At 49.2% G+C, this 11,762-nt stretch overlaps 1 protein-coding gene across 1 annotated transcript; it reads left to right on the forward strand.

Moving 5' to 3' along the window:
- The first annotated feature begins 1,169 nt into the window (after positions 1 to 1,169).
- Positions 1,170 to 11,087, forward strand: tbx22 (T-box transcription factor 22). Its single transcript, XM_088924681.1, has 8 exons — positions 1,170 to 1,353; positions 1,895 to 2,045; positions 4,871 to 4,972; positions 6,326 to 6,500; positions 6,998 to 7,162; positions 8,476 to 8,540; positions 9,516 to 9,601; positions 10,014 to 11,087. Exons 1-8 carry the CDS (start codon positions 1,170 to 1,172, stop codon positions 10,526 to 10,528), a joined length of 1,443 nt encoding a protein of 480 aa, XP_088780807.1. The 3' UTR covers positions 10,529 to 11,087.
- Positions 11,088 to 11,762: the final 675 nt, after the last annotated feature.

Raw genomic sequence — 11,762 nt, forward strand, 5'->3', positions numbered from 1 at the left:
ATTTATTTTCTTGTTTGTGCAGTTCTTGGTTTTTGAAGCCTCTTCCAAAATCATTATTGAAAAGCTGCGAGCACTGGGGACACTTGCATCTGGATTCAATGACAGTCCCTTTCTGTGACATTTCGTCAGCATACGGAAAACAAAATTCCTCATTACTGCAAACGAGTCACTATTTGAGAGCCGGGCGCGCACAGCAGTGTATCAGAGAGGACTGCCGATGCACGTGACGGCAAGAAATTATTGCTTTCTCACTTTACAGGGATCGAGAGAAGTGCCAAAGGCCATATATTAAAACAACTGCCAATTAAAACGACACAGGCCTGTACTTACATCCCGTTTTCGGCCGACTCGCTCCCTAATGATCTATATATATATATACAGAGTAGCTCTGTACACGTAAGCCTGCATTGAAAATTCATTCCACTGTGTAGCTTAGGAGTGGCTCGGTACTGTATTTAAAAACATACACTACACGGGACCCCTATTCCTTCCTTTCTGTGAAAAACAGGACTTTCAGAAAGCTACTGTGCAGCTGCTTGGTAAATCTGAAGTGAGGGTTCTGAGAAGAAAAACCGATTAACCGAGACTACAAAGCTGAGACGAGCGCAGTCTTTGTCCCGTCGAGCAATCGACACCGGAATCGAATTTTATTTATTAAAAAAAAAAACAGCATCAGGATGAGCCATCTACAAGCTCCTAACGGGCTTGTTACTCTCCTTTCTCTTTCGCGATGCCTGATGTCATTCAAGGGACTTTTCTTCCAGTTTCCAAAATAAACTCGGGAGGTTCCTCTGAGACAGTTTTTTTTTGCTGTTCAGGGGAGTCCTCCTGAAGACGCTACTAACCCATCTTACACTCTCCAATTGGCGCCCGGCTGCTCTGCATCGAGGGCAGGTCTCTCCCCTCGAAAGGAAAAAAAAAAGTGGAGAGTCGAAATCCTACCGCTAACCAGCCCCTTAAGAGACATTAGGAAAATGAATCGGGGATTTAAATGTCTGTGCACACAGCCTGAAGCGGAGGGGTGTCCCGCCAACGACTCCATTGAAACGGTCTGAATTTTCTCCCCAATCTTCGGGGAGCGCATCTAGGGGGGGAACCGGGCTGCTGTGCGTGCGGTGAGCGAGCTGCCCTGACGCCAAGTCGAGGGACCTCCGAATCCGGGTTCGAGAATGCAGGGTCTGAGCTCGCGAGCCCACGCTTTCTCCGTGGAAGCGCTCGTCGGCAAGACGTCTTGCAAGAGGATAAAAGCCGAGGAGTGCAAAGGGGAGAGGGTAGCCGGCGGCCGCGCTGACCCCGGGGAGCAGGAGACCACCACCACGGCCTGCACCGTCATCGGCGAGGCGGACGAGCTCGGTTAGTGAGCCGAGACCGGCGCTTGCTAGCTACACCGTGCGACCTGTCCTCACAATATAGCGTCTTTGCCCTCGGCGTTTTCTGTCGTTCGAGGCGCGCATGCTGCCCTGGTGTGTTGGGGACGATTTCAGACGCCCCGAAAGTTGAACTTAACACTCGAAAGGAGCTGGATGTGTTTTATCTCATGAATGTCGAACAGCCTGCGCATAGATGCTCATCGACCTCCGCACGCGACATAAAAATTAGAGCTGTTCACAACGGAGAATAATTCACTTTGAAAACACAGGCTGGTTAGATTCGCATAACGCGCAGAAACCCGAGAGAGTGAATTTATGTTCGTATCATTTTAACATATGTTCCATTAGGACACGCACTGCAGGAGAATAAGTGAGTTCCTTAATCCCGCCAGTCTTTCAGTTAATCATACTAAATTAATCATGAAAGCCGTTTGCCATGAAAAACAGTTTCGAAGCGCATTTTGCGGCGGTCGCGCGGGTGCGTGCTTTCTGTATCTTTATTTTTGTCTGCGTGTGTTGAACAGGGAAGAGGAGAAGAGCGAGCTCGCTTCTAAGGAAAACGGCCGAGGCCGAGAAGTGCGGCTCCGGCGGCGCGCGAGTGGAGCTGCAGGGCTCCGACCTGTGGAACCGCTTCCACGAGATCGGCACGGAGATGATCATCACCAAGGCGGGCAGGTACGGCTCGGACCCGAACTCCCTGCGTCTCCGTTATCATGACCCCGATCGCCATCATGCCGAAAACAGGGACAACGTGGATTTGTATGGAATGCAAAAGCAGCTAAAACCAGCTTCGTCAGAAAAAAAAAAAAGTTTTCCAAACTAATTTTAATTTTGCGTCGCCTGCTGTTTTCAAACGCTTTGGCGATTCCACCGGTAGTGATAAGTGACCCTTGGTTTGCAGATGGGGTGTTTTAGCCTGCGAGTCTGCTTTTTCTTTTACTTCGGCATCAGCGTTACAAATAGGGGAAAACCAGTGCACCTAGTCTGCGTTTTAGGAGGTTATCAGGTACTTAAACAGCAGAGCAGTCGACTTATTTTAAAATTAATACAGATCTCGGACAGTGTGCGCATTGAACCGCTCAGGAGGTCAGCCTTCACGGGATCTTGGATGATTTGGAAAAAGTGGGTCTTTTATTTAGACATTGATCCCTGCGATACATTTGTGCAGGTATTAAGAAATAAAACGACACTCGGACACCCCGCTTTAAAAAAAAACCCGTTAACGCCGCAAAACATCGTATCAAAAGTTGTCTCCTTTAATTCCGCAGATCCTTGCCTTATTACGTTTGGAATTGTTAGAAAATGAAACGCGTATTGTCTGCCGCACAGGAGAGAGAATGTAGTTCTGTACTGAGGTGGTGTTGAACCGGGGGATGTTTCTCTCCTGCAGTTCAGGACCGATGGCCCACAGTAATATTCAGACGCTCGGTGTTGAAAAAGGTCTTTCAGCTCCCGATCAAACGCCAGACGGGTTCCTTCTGGTTCGCCACTTTTATTTAGATCTCTGGCCTCCTTTTATTTTCGGGAAGATTGCTAATGATAAAGATTGAACATTATAAACAAATATTATTAATAATTATTATTATTTTCCATTACCTTAACCAGATCAATGTCCACTTGTTCACAGATTTAAGGCCTAGATTGCACTTAAAACTTAAATTTTACTTCTTTTAAAATGGGCATTGTTATGTTTTGACATTTATAAACAAAGAAAGATATATTATAATAATAAAGTATTAATTAATATTCACAGCTTTACTACTCTGCCAATGAGAAGGCGTATTTTCAAGAGTTTCCTGAAAAGCAAGAACATCACATTAGATCCGCCTTGACTTAAATAACAAGACACATTTAGTTTTCTTCTGAAAGGAATGATAATTACAATAAAAAATAAATCTGGTCATAAATACAACTTTAAACGGTAAAAAAAAATTCTGTTCAATAAATTAGCTAAACATTTTCGGCAAGACGAGTTCAAATAATTATTTGAGCAATGAAACATTCATCCACAGTGATGTTGTATGTGACTGTTTACAGTTATTAAGGCTATATAAAATACAATTATTTGCTGCAATAACTAATATTACTGTTACTTGCAAGAAATGTAGTAATATTACTCAAACTGCATTACAGCTGCTTGCAAATGGATTTGTTGCCTATTACTCCAGCACATTTACCCACAACGTGATTAAACTGCACTCTCTTTCTTCCATGAACCTCTTTAGACCTCCCCCCCCCAAAAAACCTCCACACTTGCGTTGAGATCTGGAGAATGGGGAAGGCGAGGCAGTCTTCCAGAGGCACTGTAGGTCTGGAACAGACTTTTTCTTGCATTTAAAATTCCTGGCCGGCTTCTTTAGGGCCTTCCTGCAGAACGCTCACAGAGCCTCCTCACACACGTCGCCCTGGATTAATACCAACACTCACACCTCCGGGCGCAAGGGGTGCCTCTTCCAGGAGCTCCTAACAAACGAGGGGAGACCAGAGGCCAGCCCAGCCTGTTGGGGTGCTGTTGGCTACCGGATCCGAGGCTCGGCTTCGACACTGTGCCTGGGCAGCTGGCTCCAGACCCCCTTATACCCCACAGGTGCTCCCCCAAGAGCTCCTCGGAGGTCGGCCTCCCCCAGTCCATCACCCTGCCATCTCAGCCACAGGAACCGGACTCATCCGAAGCTTCTGGTGGGGCTTCGGAGGAGAAAACCGGCCGCCCTTTCCTGTCCTGTTCTTTTTCGTGCCGACTGCACTGATGATGAATCCGGATCTGGTCAGGCAATTCCCTCATTCCCTTCCTTGTTTCAAAAACAATTCCTGCGGACACCCCTTCCCTCTCGTGGCCCAGCTCCGGCAGAACAGGTGCCGCCGGCTCCGCGGGGGTCGGATTACTTTTCCCGACCTCACAGCGGCCTCATGTTCCCGGAATGAGGGAGCGTCGCTCCTGGTCGCGGACGTGCTCTTTACTCGGGCAGGATGAGGCACCGGGGGGGGGTTGTGGCCGCGGTGGGGTCGAAATCAAAAGGGTTCGGCAAAAACAGGGGTGCGTGCTCATCTGGGTCCCCCTTTTCACCTGCGTGAGATCAAATAGGGTTCTGCGGTCCAGAACGTACCCCTGCCTGCACCTCTGTGTCCCCCTGTGTCTCACTGCCGGTGACATAAAACAGCTCTGGAAAAATAATACTAGATGGTGCGTGCGTGGAGCCGAGGGGGGGGACTGTTTTAAATGATGCAGAAACTGGGCCAGAAAAGTCGGTATTTGTTTTCTCTTCTGTAAACGTTAATGCGATATAATAGTTGAAAATGAAGCAGCCATGTCATCCAGGAAAACTACACACCCTATACTCCTGCTGGCGTCGGGCTTGGAGACAGGTTTGGAATTAGCCCAGATGGAGAGTTTTAAGCGTCGAGCCCTTTAGCCTCATGGTATAGGCGCCCAGCCTGGTGAAACCGCCGGCAGACCCGGCTGGGGAGGGCTCACCCGACTGCCCCTGTTCTCCGGCCTGCAGGAGAATGTTCCCCTCGGTGAGAGTGAAAGTGAGAAATCTGGACCCGTTCCGGCAGTACTACATCGCCATGGACATCACGCCCGTGGACGCCAAGAGATACAGGTACAGTAACGCCTTCCGACCGGTCAGCCGCAAGTGACGCCTCGGACGATGTACCCACGGAAAAAGCGGCCAGGCCAGCAGAATTCGGAGATTGTTGGCGCCAGAACGAATTATGATTTGCAATGAGGAGCTGGAGGCGCGTTTACCGAGCAGATCGTCAAATCAGAAGTCGTCTGTTGGTGTTTTTTTTTTTCCGGAAAATATAGAAAAAAACCATCAGGGATTTTACTCATTGCAAAATTCCACGACACTATTATTGTCGTTATTGCGAATCGGATAGTAAACTCCCCTTTGAGCAGTCCGAGTTAAAATAAAATAAATCGTTATAAAAATAATGCTGCTTGGCTTTGTGCGTAAACCCCATGGATAAATTATGTACAGGCACGACTCTTTCAGTGACCCATAACTTAATTGGTTCTAAGTAAAGAAAATATTTGCGGTTGTTTTTTTCGGTAATTGAAGAGTAGATGCCCCTGTTAATGTACCGTATATATTCACAGGCGAAACTTCAGAACATCTACTATGCTACTCTGACAGCAGAGGTGCAAAGAGCTGATAATATCGTGAATCGCTCCGTATAGATACAGGAGATACTCGGGTTCTATTCGGCCACCTTCCACGCGCCCCCCCCCAAGGGCACTTGCGGCGCGAGGCTGGACTCGAGCACGTTCTGTTCTGGCCGGGTCCGAGCGAGCTCGCGAGCGGCAGCTGGAATGCACGCACGCCGCTAACAGGGCATCGGGTCGTGTGGTAGAAGTTAGAAAAGGTTATTTACGTCGAAAGCAGCTTCGCAGCTGCGCACGGCATCCACGCCCTTTGTTTTAATTAAAGGAAATTTGTAATGACTGTGTAACTTTAAATCGTGGTTTTGGTGGTGTCATTTGCGAGCCGTTCCTGTGTCGCTGGACTCCGAATACTGTGTAATACACAGAAATGAAAATATGACTTGAGTGTTATTTACAGAAACAGAAAAAATAACGTGCGTAAGCAGGTCTTGGGGAGAAATGTACTGGAGTGTTCCTCGAAGGCTGTGAGACGAGAGCGCAAAGAGTTACAGTTAACACACCTGCGGCCTTCCACGTTTATCACAGCAGACGAGTGTGAATAACTTTTGTTTCGGTCTTTTGTTGTTGTTGTTGTTGTTGTTGTTGTCGTCGTCATCTGCTCTTTCCCGTAACGCCCGGCTTAACGTTTAAAGCCTCTAGAAATTTTGGAAACGACGATGACGATGATGGAAAAGCGTCATGTAAAAAAAATAAAAAGCATAAAAACCGCCTCGGAGGTCAGCCGGCCGTCTGTGTTACAGTCTGTATGAAACTGCGTCCCGGCCTGGTGACCTGTCCCTGCCCGCAGGTACGTCTATCACAGCTCGCAGTGGATGGTGGCGGGGAACACGGACCACTCGTGCATCACGCCGCGCCTGTACGTGCACCCGGACTCGCCGTGCTCCGGGGAGACGTGGATGCGCCAGATCATCAGCTTCGACAGGGTCAAGCTGACCAACAACGAGATGGACGACAAGGGCCACGTGCGTTTCGCCACGACCCCCCTCTTTACTCTCTTCTCTTCCGCTACGTTTCCTTCCTCCGCCGTCAGAGGAAAACTCGAGAACAGGCGCCGTTTATCATTTTGATTTCAGGTGGCCAGCACTGCTATTTATACTACGGTCTGGAGGCCGCGAATTTAAATATTTGTTGCGCCTGGTGTGATTTTTTTAAACCGAAGAACAAAATGAATACGGGCGTGTAGATCAATAGGAGAAATATTTTAGTTACCGGGTGAAAACAAAAAAAAACATTAAAAATGTAAAGTATTGTGAATAAGACATATGCAAATTGGTATAACCCATTTAATGGTTATGATTAGTTATAACAGCTGATTACAACTACATTGGTTAAAACAGGTTCATGTGCAAAGTTAGAATTAAAGTCTGTTTTAATTAAAAGTCTTAATTAAGGGACTCTGTGGGACTACTGTCTGTTACCCGACGTGTTCACCGATCCCGGATTTCGCGTGTCGCTTCAGATCATACTGCAGTCGATGCACAAGTACAGACCCCGCGTGCACGTGATTGAGCACGACCCCCGGTTCGACCTGTCGCAGATCCAGTCCCTGCCGGCCCAGGGCGTGCACACCTTCTCCTTCCCCGAGACCGAGTTCACCACCGTCACCGCCTACCAGAACCAGCAGGTACCGTACGGGCCCAGCCCCGGGCTTCCGGCAAGTTCCAGTGTTCAGTCGCGTCGAATTGTCGTTCGTCAATTATTTACATTTTATTTATGCCCCCCCCCCCCCGTGTTAATTCACTTAACACATACTAACGAATGTGTTAAGTGAATGTGATTGTGACCACACCTGCCCAGTACTTTTGTATTTTAAAACCCTCTGGCTGGGAAAAAAAAAAAGTTTTGTGTCGGGCAACGATAACAGTAACGAATCATGGATAGACCTCATAATTTAAATGATAATGCTCTGTACGCACGGTCTTTTTTTACGAGGAAAAAAAAAACCCGTTCAGCCTTCAGTCCAGAAGGAACACGATCAGAACGCGTTTTTGAAATCGGGGTGTCGTCCAGGACGGTTCTTGCGATCCTAGACGATAATGAGCATTTTGCGTTACGGTCGTGTGCGGTGCGGCATTTATGACCAATGTTTCAGTCAGGTCTGCACTGTGATTGTGAGTACAGCTTGGACAGCGCGACTCAACGCAGGGAAGTGATCGATCCGATTTGATTGGCTGGCCGATTCCGATCACCTACCCGTGCAGTTCGCGTAACGGTGATCTGCTCCCGTCCCCTGCGATTGTTTGTGATTGTGATTGATCCTGTCCACGGTGACTGTGTCACGTAAACGAATTGTTCATTCTATCAGGGCTTCCGCCCCGTCCGCTTCCAACGGAAATTCCGTTTTTGTGTTTCGTCCATACGGGTGGAGCAGCGGAAAAACCGCAGTTTCACGAGGACTCCGGCTTAGCCCGGGACCGGCTCATCAACCTGTGCGCCCAGTTCACGGTCACGGCGGCAGACCTGAGCAGGCAGAGAAGAGGGGGGGGGGAGCTCGGATTTGGCAAACAGCGAAATCTCAGGCTTTGACCCGCCAGCTGGGTGCAGGGGGAGGCTAGTTTGATTAGATATGATGGTTCCAGAAAAGATTTTAGCCACTGCCTTAAAACTGGGCCAAGAGCGGAGCGCCCCGCAGAGGCCTGGAGATAAAACACACTGCGTGGAATAAGGAGGAAATCCAGCATCGGTCGAGATCAATTACTTCCTACGGAAGGAAGCCCGTTGACGGTCGGAGGTGCACGTTTCAAAGCATTGCCCCTCTGACAGGCAGCGGTCTGTAGTGCAATAATATCCCTGCTTATAGGCCTCTATTAAAATGCTTCCTTTTCTAGTCGTTCATGAATTCTGCTCCCGACGACGCCAGCGGGCTTCGAGATGAATCATGCCCACGATGTCTCAATAATATCCGACCCCGTTTCTTTTCTGTGCTTCCGCCATCAGATCACAAAGCTGAAGATCGACAGAAACCCCTTTGCTAAAGGATTTAGAGACCCTGGAAGGAACAGGTACTGTTTCGCCCTGGAGTCTGGAAATGCTGTAGGACAGGCCAGGGTGGCTGTGTGTGTTGCAATGTTGGAAAGTGGGAGTCAGGGCAAAATCTAGCAATAAAAAAGCACCCTTTTGTTTTACATTACATGTCAATCTTTAGAAGGTGAGAGCCTGCATACAGAAGCAGTTCATTGTTTTTCTTACAGCTTATTGTTCACATTCCCCTCTGGGGATCCGGCCCTGTGTTTAGGTTCGTGCCCGAGAGTCACCAGAGCAACAGGCAGGAAAGTGGTTCCTAATCCCATCTCCTGAGGGACACCTGTCCCTTCTGCTTTTCGCCCCCAAGTCCGTCGCCACGTCCGATTCATTTCAGCTCTCTTCTCGGCCCATGGCACATTTGAACATTTGTTTTCGGCTCGCAGAGTTTTGAAGGGGATTTGTAGCTGTCCTGTAAGTCTAATCGAGGCCAGATCGGGCAGTGATCAGTGTGGCGAAGGTGCTGGAACCCAAACTGGGGTGTTTTTGAATCCCAAGAGCAGAAAACACATAAGCCAAGAGTCTAAACAAGAAAGATCAATTTGAGGCACTGGTGATTAGATAAGGCACTGGTGATTTGGAGCTCAGCTGGAAGCCAGCAGTGACAGTGTTCCTCCAGGACCAAGGATGGGACGTAAATCACTGGTAAACCATCTATCCCGTTGCTTCTGCAACAGGCAGCCGTTGTAACAAGCAGATCATTTGTTGAGCATTGTCTACTCCAAACCCGTGCACTCTACCAGAACAGATTTATTTTGAACAATTTAGCTGTGATATTGTGGGAAATGCTTTTCTTCACATAAGCCTTCGAAAGTCTTTTAAATGCCTCATGGAGCAAATACTGACATTTTCACATTTAATGCCACTCACTGCTGCTGCAGGCACCACTACCACGATTAGTTCGAAGGCAAGCCCGTCTGTGGTCTGCAAACACCGCTTCTCCTCTGTGTCCGCAGGGGCGTGCTGGATGGGATCTTGGAGTCTTATCCCTGGAGGGGTCCGCTCAGCCTGGATTTCAAGCCGTTTGTCTTGGACCCCCAAAGTGAGAACAACATTACTTTATTCAAAGAGGGCGGTTTTGCTTTTGTCCTCGTTTACCAGCTTTCCTAGACAGAGGAAAGGGGTCTTTGTACCGTGGGTCCTTTCCTGTTATAGCGAGACTGTGGAGTGGAGTGCTCCACGTTCAGGTCGACAAAGCTTCAAGTATCTGCAGTGCTGATTCATGGACTGATTGGAATTACTAGGGGGGCTTTTTTGTTAAAATTACACCTTTCCTTCAGAGGAGAGCAGTTAAGTTGTTAATCAGTTGCTTAATTGATTGTAAATTTACAGTAGGATGGATTAAAGTTCCCAGAATACCAGTGTTAGTTATCGCTCTCTCTGGGTGGTGTAGCAAGCTGTCTGTGCGGAGACTTGTTCATGAGTGTGGCCCACATTCTCCGTGTATTCTGCAGATGGAAGTTGCCGGTCCCCCTCCAGCTGCGGAGCCCTGTCTTCTCCCTCCTGCTCGCCTCCGTCCTTCCCCTTGGGCCTGCCCTGCTCGGACACATGCCTGCACAGCATGGCCCTCCCTCTGTGCTACAAGATGGCTCCCCCCGCCGGAGTGGCGAGCTCCCGCCCCTACAGCGTCCCGGGAGCCGACAGGCTGCAGGAGCCCCCGGGGCTGAGGTCCCTCTCCGACTTCCCGCTGCTGCCATCCCTGCGCGGCCGGAAAGAGCCGGACTGCAGGGGCCAGTGCTTCCAGGTGTCCCCTCCCGGAGTCTCGGCCCTCCGCCTGCAGGGCCTGCCCCCGCCCGCCCTGCGCCACGCCCCCCCGCCCTGCGGCCTCTACAGCTACAGCCTGCCCGTGCCCCCTCACTTGGCCAGCGTGACCAGGCACCTCAAACTGGCCAGCGGCGTGTCCCTGATGCCCCCCGACAGCCTGCTCTCTCAGACACCCTGGCACCCCGCCATCAATCACTGCCTCTGATCGCCCGCCAGGTCGCGGGTTCGAGTTCGGTGCAGCCAAGACACCCAGCACGGCAGGAGGCAGGTGGAAGAGGGACTCTCTGGGACGCGAAGCAACAAGACAAGCAGACTGAGTTCACAAACTCAGAGGGCTGGACCAGCATGACAGAGCTCATTTTCGCAAAAGCGAAACGAAGGCTTTAAGACTTTAACAGGTGAATATTTACAATGACTGTAAACGACTTAAGGCTGCTTGAGGTAAGTTAATCCTAGTGACAATCAGGTTGCTTATTAATAGTAATGAATGAAGAAATTACGCTCTTACTTAAGTGCCCTTTAGAGATTAAAAATAACCACTAGAGGTTTCCTGTTAGTATTTCGTATTAACCTGTAGGCATTTTTACATTTTCTATGACCTAGAAAGCATAGTCCACACCTGTCAAAAAAAAAAGATGTATCATAATTTGAGTTATGCCAAATGTAAATAGGACTATGCATTCTTGTTCTCTGCACTTTGTACATTTTAAATACACTGTACATAATTACAGCAAAATGTTAAATAAATGAGTTTTTTTTCGTTATTTTTCTGCAAATGCATCCTTCTAGAAAGCCGGACACGACCTTGTCCTCATGGGTCAGGGACGACGGAGCAGGGGGCTCACGAGCTATGCGGTCACGCTCTCACCCTGTGGCAGAGGTTAGACTGAGTAACGGGATAGATCCGACACCGCGGCCAACAGGCCGTCCGGAGTCCGGTTTCTCGATCTGGTTCGCCCGTGCAGGAGGGGGATGGAGCGAGTGTGTCGGCAGAGCCGGTCTTTCAGCCCAAAGAGCCCTGCACCAGAACTGTGAAGGGCAGATATCTGAGGAGACGTGTTGGCACCTCCAATTCCTGACTATGATGCCAAAACCCATGAATAATAATAATTGCTTACACTTCTATAGCGCTTTTCTGGACACTCCACTCAAAGCGCTTCACAGGTAATGGGGACTCTCCTCCACCCCCACCAGTGTGCAGCCCCACCTGGATGATGTGACAGCAGTACTCTCCCCACACACCAGCTCTCAGTGGGGAGGAGAGCAGAGTGACCAAGCCCCAGTAAACCTCTACTGCATGTAGCGAAGCGAGCAGTAAACGCAGGGAAGGCTTCCCCTCCGTCCCCCTTCAGTAACCCATTCCTGAGGTCGGAATTGGACTGTGGAATGCCCTGGGAATGAGGTGAAGGTTCCAGGGATATTTTAATGGAACCACATCG

Source organism: Atractosteus spatula, chromosome 9, assembly GCF_055471065.1.
Source record: "Atractosteus spatula isolate fAtrSpa1 chromosome 9, fAtrSpa1.hap1, whole genome shotgun sequence".
In the NCBI taxonomy this organism is placed as follows: Eukaryota; Metazoa; Chordata; class Actinopteri; order Semionotiformes; family Lepisosteidae; genus Atractosteus; species Atractosteus spatula.

Coding starts and splice junctions, on each gene's coding strand:
- tbx22 (XM_088924681.1), top strand. CDS start 1,170: ATGCAGGGTCTGAGCTCGCGAGCCCACGCTTTCTCCGTGGAAGCGCTC. Junction 7,163..8,475: donor CCGCCTACCAGAACCAGCAG/GTACCGTACGGG, acceptor TTCCGCCATCAG/ATCACAAAGCTGAAGATCGA. Junction 8,541..9,515: donor AGAGACCCTGGAAGGAACAG/GTACTGTTTCGC, acceptor CTGTGTCCGCAG/GGGCGTGCTGGATGGGATCT.